Here is a 17,664-nt window from a genome sequence, read left to right as displayed (position 1 = left end):
TTAAGGTTTATTTTATGGTTGTGATCAAAATAGAAAATTACTATTCATCTCTTAAATCATTTTTTATCAATATTTTATTCTAATACATAAAATAAATTATTCTTTCAATCATCTACACTTTTTCTCATATTCATATTTGTTATACTTGTAAATAATAATTTTAAAAATATTATCATATCCACAAAAAAAAAAAATTGAATTTTTTGTTTAAAATATTTACTAGAGTAATAGTTTAAAATATAAGAAAAAATATTGAGTAGTTAATAGAGAAAAAAGTAATAAAGAAATATTATTTTAATAAGATAGAAAAATTATAAGGAATGAGATAGAGAATTTTGAAATATGAGTAAAATTTTAAAAAAAAATTTAAAAAATATATTTTTTTAACTAAATTATAGAAAATTTTATGAGAAATTGGAAGAAAATGCTCTAAATTGACAGCAGGAAAAGTTGTCAGGTACTATATAGTTTGAACATTAATGGGATTTGATTCTTGGTATACCTAACGTATGAACACATGATTAAGCCCCCCAAAAAAAGTTGTGCTCTTCTATCTTTATTACTTTTTTTCATTTATTCTGTGAGGAAAAGAAGAGCGGACGTGCTTAGCTTGAACTTTGGTCAACCAAGGCCAATTTGCATTCCTACGTACGTGTTGATTAATGGGGATTCCGGTGAAAAGTCTAGCGGGTGACGTGGTTATTAATTGAAAACTAAATTTGACATGGCATTATGATCTTGGCTGACGTGTCACACATTATTCATTTTGATAATTACCAAGTGGGTCCTAATTAAACAATCATAATTTTTCCTTACATGATTTGGTATTGTGCTTTTTTGATGTAAAATGATTATTGTCTTCCTCTGTGTTCAAAAGGAAGCTGTGTTTCTCAAATAAGATTTATAAGTACTAGATTGGAAGGTGAAAAAATTAGAAAGAAGGGAAAAAAAATTTAAAAAAATTGACACGTGGCCAAAATGTATTATTGTTCGTCTGGGGACTTTTTTTTTTTTTTTTTTTCAAGAAATTACTTTCGATTGCTTACAGCTAAGCTACTAACAGACATGGTTATCCTTTTCACAGAGGTCCAAGTCTAGATCAACATGATGATAATTGTATCACGTGCTTAATTTGTGTGTGGGTGTGTTTTTTTTAAGATATATTTGTCAACTGATCAAATTGAAGATATCGTTAGGAATTGATTTATATGTCGAAAACAGCAATAAATAAATAAAATTTAGAGCATCTAATAATCTAAGGATCTAGAAAGAGTTATAGGAAAGTTATAGTCTTGTAAACAAAATTATTTTATCTCATCTCATTATTATAATTTTTTCGAATTCTTATACAAAATATAATAAATAATTTAATTTTTTTAAATTTTAAAATAAAAATTATATTTTAATAATATTTTATTTAAATTTTAACAAAATATCTAATCTCTTCTCGTATAAATTACGGAACCAAACAAATAAAACTCAACATTTCTCAAAGAAATAGGTAGGGGGGGCTGGCTGGTAACTGCACAATCACAAGCTTGTGTTTTAAGTTGTAATAAATGCACAGAATATCTTAGTGATAACTCTTGAAATTTTACAAGTTTGATGTGGTCCATGATTGATCCAGTGGTTATTTAATAGCAATCATCAGTCAAATTAAAAAATAAAATAAATTTGTGTAAACATGTTGGTAACTATCATTATCACATATACTTTGGAATTTGGATGCAGTGGCTCTTTTTTATTTTTTATTTTTTATTTTTGTAAAATAATAATATGTGCCCAGAAAAAATATGAAATATTTACTAAAACTTACATAGTCTGCAAGCCAAATCAAAATTATATTATTGTTTAATTACTTGGTCAAGTGGTAAAGACTTGGCTGCAAGTGGACTCCTTTTATAATCCCAATATCAGGATTTATTATTCTACTAACCAAACAGTATGTTTGTGATCTGCATAATTAGGGAATGCTCTTTTTTTTTCTTTTTTTTTTTTCTCAGGGAAATTGCTTGTGGCCAGGGATTTCGATCGAAGGTCTTGTTGAAGAGCAGCAAAATGAGGCACAAAATCGCTGCAGGCAGAGAGTTGCATTCGTTGCTTTCATGCCAATCCGAAATGGCTTATCTTATTGGACACAACACATGAGAATCACATTAAATGCTTAGGAAAAGATCCGTTTCATATCAACAAGTACAACTATCGTGATTGGACCAATTAACGCATTCAAAACAACGTTAACAGAGAGATTCCAATTTAGCCACGAAAGCGCATTTTGATTTGTGGCTGGAAACTTCATTAGTAAAGGAAAATAGCAAGAGATCATTGGTGAAGATATCGGTCTTAATTTGTAGACATATTCTGATAGCTAATGTGGATGCTTGCTCTGCAACCTATCATGTGCTCATTTATGGCGAAATATGTACTCCGTCTCCAGGGCCGACCTACGTTGGTGGTTAAATTTTTCACTAGCTATCAAGTTTTCTACTGGCTAACTTGTTTGGATTAGTTTTATTATTAAGTATATATATATATATATTACCATCAAGTTAACAATTAAGAATGAATATAACAAATCTCGCATAACTATTTTTATTTATATTATAGAGACTTTATAATATTCAATCTTAGATTCAACAAAAAAATTTATCTTTATTTACTTAATTTTTATTATTTACTTTAAAAAATCTTACATGGCTATTTCTATCTTAATTTTTATCTTTCACTTAAGTCCGATAGAACTCAAGTGAGAGGTTTAGATAAGTGACTTTAATAATTTAGTTTGTTCCTAAATAATAATCTTATATGACTAATGTTAAATATCGGTGACACACTTTGCTATCTTAAATATAAGTTACTGTTTATCTCTACACATGACACTTTACTAATCGCCCCCCATGGGCGTAAAATTAACCCATCTTTTTGGTTTACTCTTATTTTCTCTATCTTTCTATTTTCTCATTTTTTTTTTCTTTCCCTGCACACGTATTCAGCATGAGAAAACTTGTCACTGATATTGAATTTCTTGTTCAAGATCCGAGTTTCTTGATTGGTTTACGTTCATATATGGCTCGGCACAGCCGTGGGGAACTTCCCATTTAGAGGAGTCAAACAAGTCCAGCAAGTTACAACAAAACATATTCATGCAATCATCCAAATGAAAATTGTATTAGCAGTTAAAATTCGCAATGAGAAACGATTTGTACAGGGCTTAAATAGACAATCCCTATACAAGCCTTTATAAAAAAGTATATCACACCTTAAAAAAGTGTAAGAAAATATATTTTTTATTAGAATGACCCACTTTTTTATAAAAAAACTTGTATGAAACTTATCTATTTAAGACTTGTACTTAGCATTACTCATTCACAATTGATACTGTCAGAACAATGACAAACATCAAATCGAATCAATCAATTGAGAATAAAAGAGTAAGTTCGTGACCTCAAAACTCCAATATACAGAGACTGCGATTTTGGTTGCTGTATACGTAATCGAGATGACCTTCCAACATCATTTTCAGAGCAGCAAAAATGATACCGTTTCCATGGTTCACCAGTCAAGGAATCCGACTCTGGTGGCTTTCTACCACCACACTGCAGCAAAGCAATGGACTACTACTCTGTCTAGGTAGCCAGCCTTCAAAACCAATGAGGTAAACAATTAGGGTTCCTTTTTCTATTGTTCTTATTAACAACTATTTGTTGGAAGAATCCTTTTCCCTATAAAACTACTTCTCCAGTCTTATGGTCATCAACGATACCTTCCTCCTCAAATTCTTTGATTAATCTATCAATCTGCCTTCTATAGACCGGCATGAAATGATCACTAATCATGGTTTGTGACAACCTCAGTTTACTATACAGTGATCTTGAAGTGAGGAAAATCCCGACCTTTGTCTCTTCTAGCCGCCCATTGTCCAAGTCACTGGTTGTAGGGTGACCATCACTTTCACACTCTGCACCATCGGAGTGAAGGGTAACAATATGCATAATCCTCCCTGGAGGGAAAAATCTGTGTGCCTCTTTTATTTCTCGTGTAGAGCTCTCTGGCTGGTCCTCACCTACCTCTGCAATGGCTGCTTCTTCTTCTTCTCTTATTTCCTTTGCCACATCAACCTCCTCACCTTCTGTCCGATCATAAAGCTCATGCTCAAGTTGTTGCCATAACTCAACTTCAGTCATGCGGTCTTCGTGACTACTATGGCTAACTATATCCTCACCATCACTGAGATCAGCATTGCCATCAGCATCTGGACCTATTTCATCAGAGTAAGAACATTCAATCTCTGATGCCCATTTTGTTCCTACAGACGAAGACACAGGAAGCTCAATGCTTTCAAGGGCAGTTGTGGTTGCGGTCTTCTTAGGGGATGAAAGAAGATGCTCAGAAGCTTCTACATTAGTAGAGGAAGATTCAGGAGAACTCCCCTCCTCTTTTGAGGTCATATGAGCAGCTGTGGCCCGTCGACGGGGACCCATGCATGACCAAGAAGACAAGTGAAGCGTAGGACGTGTCCATGCCGCCTGAGCCATGCTCTGAGCTCTCTTCATCACAACCTGTAGACATGACAAGCAAAAGAAAATGGTTCAATAAAATAGTGTAATTTAAACCAATCAGCAAATCAAGTAAATTCAGGTACTCATGACTATTAACTGCAAGGGAAGATAACAAGGCCCAGAATGTCAAAAGGATCAATAAATGGCTGCTTGGTTGAAAATGCCCCCATTTTTTTGCCGCTAACAAACTAGTATTATGTACGGCTTGACAGAGGAAAAGGTAATGTCATTAATAAAATGCACTGGGAAATTAATTTTGTATACTAGAAAGGAGTTACCTGTGTACTATTTGAAACTGGGCGCAAAATAGCCCCTGCCCCAGCAACTTTTGCTCTAGCACTAGCAATGGATGGAAGACGAGAACCCAGTGCTGAAGCAGATCTATAGACAGTACTGAGAATTCTAGTACGCTCAATCTGATTCCTCAAATCATTAAGCCAAGCAGAGGCAGTCACCTGTAAAATAAAATAACTTTTTGAAAAACGCTTGTATAAGATGGATCATGCAGTTAAGGATATAAAGGAACCAAAAGGGTGAATATTGTATCAAATACCAAGCAACCAGGCCACCCAAGTCCTCGTGTAATTGTTGTTAACATGGATGAGAGTAGCTAGAGTTCATGCATCGTGACATAAACATCTCAAGTGAATAGATCAAACAAAGAGCAGGATAAGTTGGGATCAGAAAAAGTGTTGCAGGATTCATTTTTCGTACGAAGATTTAGTTTCATTGTATCATTCTGACCATGATGAGGCATGAAGTTTATGGGGATTCCAACATACTCAATAAACAACCTACATTGGGACAAGCCATACTACACCAGCCAGGTGCAAATTAGTCCTCTCCAACTAAAAAACCAAGCAATATTACCCCAGACCCAGACCAATACCTCTGAGCAACGTCAGAATGATTTAATGATGCCACATCTAACCATGATCATACGATAAGATACAAGGGTAGTATAAAAATGAATACCCAAATATGATCCATCTTAAAGGCAAGACAGACGTTAGAACTAAGTATACAGCTTAAGATTACCTCAGCACGCAAGTCATCCACTGAAGCAGCTGAGAATGTAGGCACTAAGTCTGCTCCATTTATAACAGAAGTAATAAAGTCATTGCCTGATTCTGCCAATTCCCACGTCATACAAGCAGCTGCATGGGATAATACTTTTGTGAGTCCTCTAGCTATGTCATAAAGCAACATGCAAATTTAGGAAATCTAACTTTACAAATATTAGAACGAAAACAACAACAAATGACATAGCTAACATTCTATTGGCTGGATATAAGGAGAAATCAGAACCTGAAGTTTTCAAAGTAAATAATACAGAATATGAAGTTTTCAAAGTAAAACAATACCAGAATATAATTTTATAATGAACACAAACCCGGAGCAAAGGTAACACAGGTGGTTTTTGAGAACTCTTTCTGCTCTCTCAGTATATATGTTAGAAGTGCTGCAGTGCCTCCACCTAAAGAGTGCCCTACTATCTGTCAGAACCCAAAGAATGCCGTAAGTAGATATCTTAACAAGATATAATCAGTACTGGAACAAGCCACCCACCAAACAGGTAAACCATATAAATATTCAATTAAATGCTTCTAAGCTCATTGCAGGTTCAAGGGGGGCCACTCAAAAATTTTCAAATTTCAGGAGCATAAATACTAACTTGAGATAGTTAGCAGGAGCAGGATGAGAGAAATAACAAACATTAATAACAAAAATATTATGATTGAACAAGAGTAATTGGTATTAAAACGCTCTAATGAAACCATATTCTCTTTCCGGAAGCTATGGTATCATGCATCAACATTAGCTCCTTTGGTTGAAACAAGGAGAATACAAGACTGTTTCAGCTACCAATAACTAAATCATGTGCCACTTTAGCTTATCCTTGTAGCAAAGCCTATTTATTGATTTAATACATAAGCATAGGATAAGAACAATTACACCTCGTGGATTTACCTTGATTTTATAACCAGGATATTCACCAAGGGCTTTAATAAGACAAGGAGTAGCAAGCTTTGCAATCCACCTAGCAGCCGCAACCATCCCACAGTGCGCATAACCTAAAACCAAATTGCTTACTCCTCCCTCATGCACAACGCTGTGATGGAAAGGTACAACAGCCCCAGTAGCAGCCGTAAGAGTATCCTTGATACTATGGGTCCCACGAATCAATAAGAGAAAACATTTCATGTCGTGGTCAACTAAAATTGTGAAAGCTGGCTTTAAGATCTGCAGAAGAGAAACAAACAGAAAAACCAGGGCATATGTAAAAAATGTAAATTATGCTTTGAAACCGTAGAAAGTAAACTACTGCTTCTGGCACCTTTGAACAAAACTTGTCCATCCGTCCCCAAAAAAAAAAGAAAAGAAAAGAAAAAGAGAGAGAAGGCAAGGCAAATGTCTGACAACTAAAAAACATAGCTGAATTCAAAATTTCAAACTTCGAACATGACTTACTCCTGCTTTGGGTTCCTGAAGGATAACACTCTCTTTGGAATAGCCAGTCTCCTCTAAAAATACAGGAAACGGTTTTTTTGAAAAATGCCAACATAGCGTCAACAAGTTTAAGAGGTATCTAAGTTCAGCAGCTATATCTGGTCCTTTGAGCAGTAAACTGTCTTTACCACCAAATACACTAGCAACATGTAAGTTTCCCTGCAAAGTACAATGAAACAGTCAGAAGCTTGGCCTGATAACAAGGAGCATCAATGGCAAGATTCTAGTCAGATCCCTGCCATGCATGAACTCATTTGGTGGTCTTGTAAACCAAAAAATAATGATAATAATAATAACAACAAAAAATTCTTTCAATGATGTACAAAAATACCACATACTTTTGTAAGTATATCACATTTTAGAACAGTTACCTGCCTCTTCAGAAGAAAGCTGATCCCAAATGCCAAGTCCCCAATGGGCCACTTCCCCAGAGTTTCAGAGTAAGTAAACCTAAGAGTCTCTGACAATGTCGAAATCGTCTCTAACCATGTAGCAGGTGCTTGAATTAGCCTATGTGAAACACGGTCAATACCTAAACGAATGTCAGTAGTGGCATCACTACCATTTTCATCACCATCATCATCATTATCATCGTCATGAGACCCATTCGACCGTAATTTACGGTTCAATGTGTAGTACAAAAGAGCAGCAGCACCGGCTGCTGTGGCCATAGTTGCGGTTGCCATGACTATACGATCCCTATAACAGTTACAATAAGAAAATATCAAACAACATAGACTATCAAAACAAGTTTCCACAAATTCTACACACACTTGAATTCTTAAATCAAAATCAATGAATATTTTATAAGAAGCCCTTTAATCTCTAATGACTTCGAGACGCAAATTCATTAACATTGTGTAATGTCTATCAATACAATAGTTCCATCCAAAGGAAACAAAAGTTCAGGTTTCATCAAATCTAACTCTCTGCTTGGTTGCCAAGAAAACTCAGGAAGAAAAGAACAGAAAAATCGGAACATAGTACCTTAATATAATATAGCTTTGCTTTCAAAGAAAATAAAGAATGAAAAATACAAGAAATTTATCAAATCACGCACATTTCAGCGGCGCCCTTATTGCTTCCAACATTTTCTCAGCAACCAAACAAAACTGAAGCCAACACAAACCGATTCGAACTCCAACAGGAAAAAAACAACATTAACCTCTGATTTCCAAAACACAAGTCACGGGCTAGAAAAGAAAATATGAGCCAAAATCAAGAAAATTAAAAAATCCAAGACAAAGAATTGGAACTAAGTCGTTAAAACCTGAAGAACATGACCAATGGTCGTACACGAAAAAACCCTAAAAGTCGGAGAGAAAATTAACGAAACGAACCTGAAGAGCTTGAGAATTTGGATTATATCTCAAGGCACCAGAAAGAGTTTATACTTGAAGCATACATCTCGAGACCCTTTCCCTTTCCGTTTTTCTTTTCCTCTTTTCTTTTTTTTGCCCTTTGGGGGTGAGAATTAGATAACTTCATGCAGTTATTTTTTTCTCGTGGATATTAAAATGTCTTATCTCATATAGCTGTAGTTGTTTGACGTTATAGCATATTAAAATTATTAAATACTAACTAATTCTATAATCTCCACTTTACCTAATCATTTTAGATCCTAAAAATTGTACAAGAGTAATTATTGAGAAACGCTAATATGCCGCCAAAATTTGTCTACTCATTTTCACTGCACATATATATATATATATATATATTTTTTTACTTAATAATTAATAAAGTGATTTTTAGTATATTAGTGTATTTTTTTTATTTTTTTAAATATTTAAATATATTAAAAAAATATGAAAATAAAAATAAAAAAACAAATTTGTGCTAGGAGGCACACCTAGCAGTTATTGTTGGGCGGCAGCCTAATACGACTCATAATTATTTTCATCGTAAATCTTAGAGAACTGAAATTTATAGTTTCCACAACTCCTTTTTCAAAAAATAAGTAAATCTAAAATTTATATTTTTATAATAGTGACCTCCAATTTTTTTTTTTAAAAAAAAAATGCACAAAAACTATGTATTCTAAAACTGTATATAATATTACATTAAGCAGAAATAAGGCATATGCTAGACTGAAAGGACCCAGATATTCAAAAAATTTATAATCGAAATCCGTACTTTTAATTTAAATAATGAATTCATAAATTAAAGTCTCTTCAAATATGACTAGAGATTATTAGCATATCCCAAATAGCAAATACTAAAAACTTGTATATAGTTTTTTCAAGTATTTTTCGGTTTTAACCGCGTGGCGGTTGGAGAAGGACGGCGCTGTTGGAACCGACGTGAACAGAAACTGGTTGGAGATCTAAAGTGGGACAGGGATGGGATAGCCTTCGCTGGGTGGGTATTTAGTGAGCTAAGAAAAGGAAAAAACGCGGTGCCCAGGTTGGGCAGTTGACCCCAACTAGCCCAAATCTATTGGGACCATAACTATCCCGAGGAAGAATTTCATAGACCCTTTTCTTTTCTTTTTTTAAGTAAGAATTTGATAGACCTTTTGAAGGATACAATTACAAACCGTTAAATAAGGCATATTTCCAGTTTCTACATGCCATAATGTCGTATCCGGTTGTAATATCAACTTCAAAAAACGCCAATAGCTCGGAAGGAAAAATCCTAAAAATACGTTTCATGGATTCAAAATAACACAAGGAAGAAAAAAAGACTTAAAATGCATCCACCATCAAAGTGAATCGAGCTACTCCTCCAGATGGTTTCAGGCTCGGGTGCAGTCTCAGTCACGCTCGCTTATGGCAGTCAAGTGCTCATCAATCTCCTCCATCGACAACACTCTAAAGACCGGGTTGTCCTGCCTCACCACTCCAACCTATAATACGAAATTAAAAAAGCTGAATCAAGATCGTCGTTGTTGTCATCGTCGTCAGAAACTCAAGAAAGCGGTGAATGATAGATAATATAGGGACAACATCAGTGGGGATATTCAATACCTCAATCTCATTGGCTTTAAAATCCTCTTGCAGAACTGATTGCAGGGCTGAAATTGCAGTCTATAGACGAAAGCAATTAGAGAAATTAGGCGTAGAATGAGAATCAACCATTACAGATATTATAACGGACCTGGATCAAACAACTGATCATTAAAAGTAAATGGACTCAAATACATATCCATGAAATGGAACCATTACTTAAACCCAATTTCTAACCAATTGTTAATGACACATGAAATTTGTTCAAAATTGACTAATGATTATTTACCTGCACTGTCTCCTCGTAGGTAAATGCAGGATCGTTCTTCATTTTCTTCTCCAAGAAATTAATTGCCTCCTGCTCTTTCAACCCAGCACTTGTGGCCTAAAACAAAGTATATCATGACTCATGAGGAACTCACAGGGTTGAAATTCAAACTAATACCAAACAAAGAAAACATGATTGTGAACAAGCAATATACAGTGATGCTCCTACATACATAAAAGCAACTACAGTACAGTACATGTAAACATCTCAAGATCACCACTCACTAATTTTTTTTTTTTTTTTTTGAAGAACTTTAGTTAAATATAAGCTGATCTAGAAATTTTAACAGCAAATGACAGACTCCTATGATTGTGATTATGCAATCTAGTAATCTTATATTGATCAACCCGTATATGAGCCATTACAGGCAACAAAATACTTAGCTATTTTTTTTTATAACATAAGATTTTATACGTAGTTTACAGCTCCTAATTCATTTTTTTGAAACTTTGTTGCTTGAAACTCCATACACACTTGATCCTTCATATAAATTTATCTGGATACAAATACTATCGTAGTAGTCAGGTTAGAATTAATCCATCATCATGTGGGTTTTATTAGTACTCCAGGAATGAGATGCAGAACTTAGTTATGATTGCAAGATTAGTCCAGACGAGAATGTTGTAAGCAAGTACTCAAGGCAATTGCCAACCCAAAACATACGTGCATAAGGGTAGGAAAGTTCTTGTGGTGCTCCTCTTAAGTATTGTAAGAACAAAAAAACTAAAGGTCAGAGAAAAAAACAAATTGTGTAGGATAAAACTTGACAATACCTTGTGACCAAAGAAATGGCCAGCTGGGTCACATTTGTAAAGTCGAGGTCCAAATTCATCATCAATGCCCAAAACCATGGCGACTTCCAAGCAAAGACAGAAAATCAAAGGTGGCAGGAAAAAATCAATAATAAAGCATACATATATAACACAGCCCTAAAAAAGGAACTCTTTGACAGCTAAGGAAAAGGCCAATAACAAACCAACTCCAAGTGGTCTCATATAAGCATGTTGAGTATAGACTTGTGATTTGTCAGCAATCCTGGCATGCAAACAATTCCAAATGCTTCAGATTGCAGTGTATAAACATAAGCAAATGTTCATGAACAGAGAAAGGGAAAGAGAAGTGGCAAGGATAGGTACATATGCTTCGTAATTTGAGGAAGCATAATTATTGACACATGAGTATTCTGAGTGTATTTTCCTCAAAACCTCAAGTAGTAAACCCTTTATGCTTCCGGGTTAACATTTGACCAAACTAACATTCTAGCAATCAAGGAGATTAAGTTTATTGACTAAAAAAACTGTGAATCTTCATACAATAATTAAGAAGTCTTATCTAATGTCTCCCTGGCTACTGAGTTGCTAACTTTCCCTAGCATCCAGGTTCATGAATTCAGAAAGTCTCATAAAACAGGACACCGTGTGTCCCTTCCTGCATAACCCTCAATTCATCATCCTCATCTTTTACTTTTTATATCTTATTTGACCCAAGAATGTGTATCAAGGTGGTCAAGTTACTTTAAACCAAGACAACAGGAACATATCTTATGGGAAAGAGAACAAACCACACATTTAATTCAACCTAGAAATCAAGTGAACAAAAATTATTAAACAATGAAGAGATCTTTGATTTGTTCCCTTTCCTACACTAGGAGCATATCTGCTAAGTCAACAGTATAAATATTTATTTCAACCGACTAATAAAGCGCACATACTAAACATGAGAGAGAGAGAGAGAGAAAAAAATAATAATAAAAATTAAGCATAGAAATATATTAATAAGAAGAAAAAGGAGTTATAAACTACAAAATTAGAAATTCCTCTTTTTGAGTCAAATGCACCATGTAGAAAGTTCATTGTACTTATCATCTATTGGGAGGGGAAGAAACTATTGGAATCTGTTTCACTCAAGAAAAGCAGTTTGTTGCAGGGAGGGGTCAAAATTAATGTTTCTAACTCAATACATATATAGTAAAGTAATTGACTAACTTCAAAGTTCAAACACATTGCAAACTATAAATTGAAGAGTGGTGGAATTTGTTTTAGTTTTAGTTTTTTTTTTCTTTTTTTTTTTTTTTTTTGAGCAGGAATTTGATTTAGTAAGAAATGAACCTCATACCATTTAGCCAATACATCCACAGGCATCTCATATCCATATCTGAAGCGAAACTCAGCTGCTTCATTTCTTGCTTGTTGAACCAAGGTTCTTGCATCGGCTGGAAAATGGGATCCCAAAATTATTAAGGTTCGATTCATTGGATAGAGAACATCATAGACTAGATCTTCATATTATAACCAAAAAGGATGAAGTATTCAACCAATAAAAGTTACTGGAGAGTCAAATTCCAATGTAGTCTGGCACGTTATCATATGAACTCTTTCTACAACAAATTTTGCAATTTAAATGCAGAGAGGCTGTTTTGAGTTATATCAAACCTGTCATGCCAGTTGCCAACAACCCAAGATACTTAGTGATGGGGAAAAGATGTGAGACACTTGTCTGATCCAACAGCTTGTCCTGTATCAATTTTCTAAATTTATATCGCCTGCATCAACTATAAATAAAGGTAAAGCGAGATTTTAGTGGAAAGAGCAACTGATACTCACCGGGACCTTCTTCTGAGTCACAACACATACTGAATCCTTTCCTCGTACACCGATTGAGGTTATTCCAGCAGCCTTCACAGCCTTAAAAGCATACTCTATTCACTCATTCATATGCAAACACAAACAAATTAGACTATAACAGACTAAGGCCTCGTTTGATTACATAGATGAGATGAGATGAGATGAGATGAGATGAAAGTTGAAAGTTAATAAAATATTGTTAGAATATAATTTTTTAATATTATTTTCTTTTTGGGATTTGAAAAAGTTAAATTTTTATTGTAATTTGGAAAAGTTGTAATGATTAGATGAGATGAGATGGTTTATATAACTAAACTAGGCCTAAAAGTACGAATAATAGAATTCAATTTTTACACATTGACCAAACAAAAGGTCGGGTTAGACCTTTTCAAGTGGGTTTTCTGGTTTAGTGACTATGTTTGAGATACAAAAAATGTGATATAAGCCTTTGGATAACCAAAACTAGAATAAATAAACTAAAAACCATACTTTCCTACCCAATCAGGAAGTGTCCAATTAAAATTTTTCTTACTTTAACAGCTTTGATACCACACTCAGTGGACTTATCACTCCAGGTAGCTGATACTGGATGCCTAATTAGAATAAGCCTTTGGAGGCATAACTAGTGACTTTGTTTGAGATTCAGAAAATGTGATATAAGCTTTTGGATATCCAAAACTAGAATAAATAAAAACTTATACTTTCCCACACAGCCAGGAAGTGTCCACTCAAAATTTTTCTTACTTTAACAGCTCTGATACCACACTCAGCGGACTTGTCAATCCAGGTACATGATTTTGCATCTAATTGAGACTACATAATACAACTATTTCAGGTGCTATGTTTTTCAACGTCTAAGTAATATTCATTTATCGTTATTTTCATCGGATTTATCAGCAACGATATAAAGGGTCAAATAAACCACCAAAAATTCTAATAGGGTTTCTACTCAGTGGCCCAGAAAACCACAAAACTTCCATCGTTTGAACCAATGTGTTCAACTGAAACATCAGTGGATCTGTGCGATATTGCATACCTATCTGGAACCGACATTACAATTAATCACCACTTGTTTCTACGACCAGTCCTACATGTGTAATAACCCGTATAAAGACTATCTGAAATTGAAAATGGATTTTTGAAAAATATCAAACGATACTTGTTGCTACAGAACACATACCCACTTGAAAGAGACGGCCCTCGGGTGAGAAAATCGTGATGTGACGATCGTAGCCACCTCCGCTTCCACGACTCATCGCTTAGCACTGCTTTGATTTGTACTTTGAGGGTTTCGTTTGTGTATGAGAGACTTCAGAAAGACCGACGAGCTTGGAAGGGAAAGATGAATACTAAAACCGAAGCTTTCTTTCTCCCCAAGAACGAAGATGACAGTAAAGCGAAAAGGTCTTCTAAACAGTAAAGACGACGTCGTTTTCAATTGCTGAGCTGGGCTGGGCCTCTACGTGTCATTCAAAATCCCAAAGCAGCGGACTATCGACGAGTACCGCAATGCCTTTTCTTCTTCTCTTTATTGTTTCTTCAAAGCCCATTTAAAATCTACGTCCCGTTCAAAAATTAAGGGCCCTGTTTCAACAATTAAGGCCCATTTAAAATCTCTTGTTTTTACTTTTCTAATTAGTTTCAAAACAGACCAAACAAAAGTACAAAAACGAGAATACCGGACGAACAAAGTTATAGATTCGAGTCTCTATCAACGTAAGCGAGACTCGTTTTAAGGATTACACTATGTTCAGTTTAATGTCTAAACTTGCACATCAGATTGAAATGGAGGAAATAATTATTCCCGGCCCACGATGGTGATTCGGGCGTTGATATGGTGGTCTTCACGTTCATCCATGAAATAAATAATAAATAAGCAAATAAAATAAATAAAGAGAGACACAAGAATTTACATGGATGTAAGACTTTCATGTAGATGCTCAACTGGATAGCGGTGATGGGCACTTGAGGACCTCTCACAGTGTTCTTTTGGTGGAGTTGGATGGACTGGACGTGACAGCGGCCACGTTGTCGCTGTGGAGTGCTCTACTTTTGGTATCATAAAATAGGGAATTGTTGTGGATCACTTTGGAATCGTGCTGAGGGCTTCGGCCTCGCGGTGGCAACTTCACGGCAGTGCAATCATGGCGGTTTGTCCCTGGTCATGGCTAAGGGAGGTGGTGTGGTGAATATGCGACGATTGCATCTCATCCATTGTTGCGACCTGCATGGCTCGCAAACGATGATGGAGGCGAGAGACAGTGGTGAGGAACATCGTTATGGTCGGAAACAACCACTCCAACGACAGAAGATCACAGCGAGTTAGATGGTGGTCGGCAACTGGACCTTTGCGGCGAGCTACAGTCGAGCAAGCTGCCCGTGGTGCGCACTGGTGAGAACGGCCAGGGATTTTGGCAAGCAACATTGTGTGGGCGGTGACCTCCTTGTTGGCGACATAAATCTCCAACAACTCGGATGGTGGCTGGCGGCAATCTTTCCAGCACACGAACACCAGGTTTTTGTGAATCTTTAGTAGCGCCTATCCTCTGCCTACACTATGCCCAATGTGAACTACTTCAATGGTTGAGGACCACCTCACCGGCGACAAAGAGCTCTAACGATGCATATGGTGGCTAACGGTGGTAGAGATCCACTGTGTGGGCAACAGAGGCCTCCGGCGAGCCATGTGGTTGCTATCTAGCGAGTGGGGTGACGCTGCCCGCAGCATGTTGCTCGCCTCTGCTCATCGAATATGGGCATGCCAACATGCGAGAAGCACCTCCCCGGCTACAGAAAACGTCGACAAACCCAGTCATGGCAACCGACGATCGTAATAGTCCATGGGCAACTGGGTGGTTCCTGTATGCTTCCACATGGGTTCACGGTGCTTCCTGATTCCCGCACTGTGCACAGCAAAGTGCTCCGATTCAACGAGCTAGGGGCGGAAGTTTTCGTTGTTGTTGTATCTCCGTCGTTGTGTTATCACTGGTGGCTGCAGGTTCTACCGGACGAAGCATCTGGGTGCACGTCGTGCACCCCTTGCATACGTTGTGCATGGCACATACGCAATGCATGCTGCACGTGCGCAGTGTCATGCAATCTGCTTTGTGGTTCTTCTATTATTATTATCATTATTATTATTTATTTCATGAAATATTAAGAGAATAAATAATAGGAAATAGAAAAGTTGAGGCGATCTTATCTGGTTTTCCGAAGACGATCTTGTGAGTCAGAGAATATCCTTCTCTCAGTTACGGTATATAAGATTTTGTCAGTTTCACTGACGGTGCAAGCCGGTAATACCTAAATTTGCACAACAGACTAGAAAGGATGAAATAATTATCCCCTGCCTGCGATGGTGATTCGGGCGTCAATATGATGGTTTTCGCATTCATCCATAAAATAAATAATAATAAATATATATAGACACATAGATTTATGTGTTTCGGCATAAAAGTCTACGTTCATGGGTTGTTTGATGGAGAAATCCACTATAATGGATGATTTTACAATCTCTCATAGCTCACGTATCGCTCAATACAATGAATGAATTTATGGAAGATCTTTTGGAATTGTTATGTGTGTTGAAGTTTGGCGTAGGAGATTCTGTGGAGAGTCCTCATTTCCATTTGTAGAGATCTCTCTATATATATAGAGGTTTATTTCTTTGGAGTGATTGCCTTGTGAAACCTTTTCCTTTTAGAAGTCAGGTTGTATTTGGGTAGTGAGGTATTCTCAAGTATTATGTGAATAATAGCGAACAAGTAATAAAAAATTAATGATAGAATATTGAATAGTAGTAAATAATAGTGAAAAGTAATAATAAAATAATGAATAGCAGTGAGGTATTCTCAATACCCAAACTAGTCCAATTTCCTTTTAGGAGTATGAGTCAACTTGTCATATCTCTTCTTGGTTTTATCTCTTAACTTGATTTTCAGCCTCATCTTAAGGCTAAATTATAGGTTATTGATTTTACCCTACATTTCAGTTAGAGAGTTCCAAGCTCCTTCAACTCTTCATTTCTTTATTTATTTCTTTCTTTTGGTCAATGGAAGAAAATGAATTCATATCTTTCCAATTGGAACTTGGGATTGAAAAAAAAAATGAAGAAACATATATGGGCTATGTAACTCCCATTTTGCCTTCACCGTTGCATGATTAAGTATGTAAGCAAAATCATTTTGGTAAATAAAACAAACAAAAACTTGAGTTATTACATCAAAAAATTTATGAATTATAAGATCTCAAATGAAATAAAAATCAATATAATTCTCTTTAATTCACGTTTTTACCCAAGAGTTTTGGATATAACATCAAAAACTACAAAAATCGAAATCTCGCGACATCAATGATCGACCCATGAAACATGGCTACTACACGAGCGCATACACTACTAAACAAAACCAACATAAACTATTCAGAAAGGAGCCTACCTACATAGAACATGTCTGGATATGTTTGACAACAAAGAAAGAAACAAACATAAATATTCTACAAATCAGTCACTGTTCACGGCTGATCCGTAGCACACATTAGCTGTCTTCTTCTTCTTCTTTCTTCTTTTTTTTTTTCCCTCCTAAACGCTCGTTTGCTAACTAAATGTGTGTTTTGGTCTAATTTTAAAATTTCTCCAGCCCTCCATTCGAAAATTTCTTCGGACCCCTCCCAGCGCGCGCCAGCACCCTTCGTGTGTG

The 17,664-nt window shown here is 35.8% G+C and overlaps 2 protein-coding genes across 3 annotated transcripts; both read right to left on the bottom strand.

The window, feature by feature from the left end:
- Positions 1-3,390: 3,390 nt before the first annotated feature.
- LOC109001971 lies at positions 3,391-8,559 on the bottom strand. 2 transcript variants are annotated; one of them, XM_018979504.2, is made up of 8 exons: positions 8,411-8,559; positions 7,442-7,769; positions 7,032-7,229; positions 6,531-6,803; positions 5,953-6,055; positions 5,598-5,716; positions 4,838-5,014; positions 3,391-4,559 (listed from the first exon to the last, which is right to left on the bottom strand). In XM_018979504.2, the coding sequence occupies exons 2-8, from the start codon at positions 7,754-7,756 to the stop codon at positions 3,723-3,725; spliced, it is 2,022 nt and encodes a 673-aa protein (XP_018835049.1). In that variant the 5' UTR covers positions 7,757-7,769; positions 8,411-8,559; the 3' UTR covers positions 3,391-3,722. The 2 variants fall into 2 exon arrangements, with proteins under 2 accessions (XP_018835049.1, XP_018835048.1); XM_018979503.2 differs by lacking the exon at positions 8,411-8,559 and adding an exon at positions 8,131-8,354.
- Positions 8,560-9,538: 979 nt separating this feature from the next.
- LOC109001970 (proteasome subunit alpha type-6) lies at positions 9,539-14,373 on the bottom strand. Its single transcript, XM_018979501.2, has 9 exons — positions 14,148-14,373; positions 12,947-13,041; positions 12,776-12,857; positions 12,459-12,555; positions 11,320-11,378; positions 11,117-11,199; positions 10,305-10,400; positions 10,037-10,096; positions 9,539-9,915 (listed from the first exon to the last, which is right to left on the bottom strand). Exons 1-9 carry the CDS (start codon positions 14,221-14,223, stop codon positions 9,823-9,825), a joined length of 741 nt encoding a protein of 246 aa, XP_018835046.1. The 5' UTR covers positions 14,224-14,373; the 3' UTR covers positions 9,539-9,822.
- Between the last annotated feature and the right edge of the window lie 3,291 nt (positions 14,374-17,664).

The sequence above is a fragment of the Juglans regia genome, chromosome 7, assembly GCF_001411555.2.
Source record: "Juglans regia cultivar Chandler chromosome 7, Walnut 2.0, whole genome shotgun sequence".
Lineage (NCBI taxonomy): Eukaryota > Viridiplantae > Streptophyta > Magnoliopsida > Fagales > Juglandaceae > Juglans > Juglans regia.
Note: the sequence above shows the minus strand (reverse complement) of the source record. Positions and strands in the feature narration are given on the sequence as shown.

What these genes read in the sequence shown, in the direction of transcription:
- LOC109001971 (XM_018979503.2), bottom strand. An exon ending in TGGATGACTTGCGTGCTGAG is followed by an intron (nt 5,015 to 5,597) that starts GTAATCTTAAGC and finishes TTTATTTTACAG; the next exon opens with GTGACTGCCTCTGCTTGGCT. An exon ending in CAGTTTCAAATAGTACACAG is followed by an intron (nt 4,560 to 4,837) that starts GTAACTCCTTTC and finishes TCATGTCTACAG; the next exon opens with GTTGTGATGAAGAGAGCTCA.
- LOC109001970 (XM_018979501.2), bottom strand. Translation starts at nt 14,223, where the DNA reads ATGAGTCGTGGAAGCGGAGGTGGCTACGATCGTCACATCACGATTTTC. An exon ending in TGACTCAGAAGAAGGTCCCG is followed by an intron (nt 12,858 to 12,946) that starts GTGAGTATCAGT and finishes AAATTGATACAG; the next exon opens with GACAAGCTGTTGGATCAGAC. An exon ending in TTAAAGCCAATGAGATTGAG is followed by an intron (nt 9,916 to 10,036) that starts GTATTGAATATC and finishes TTCGTATTATAG; the next exon opens with GTTGGAGTGGTGAGGCAGGA.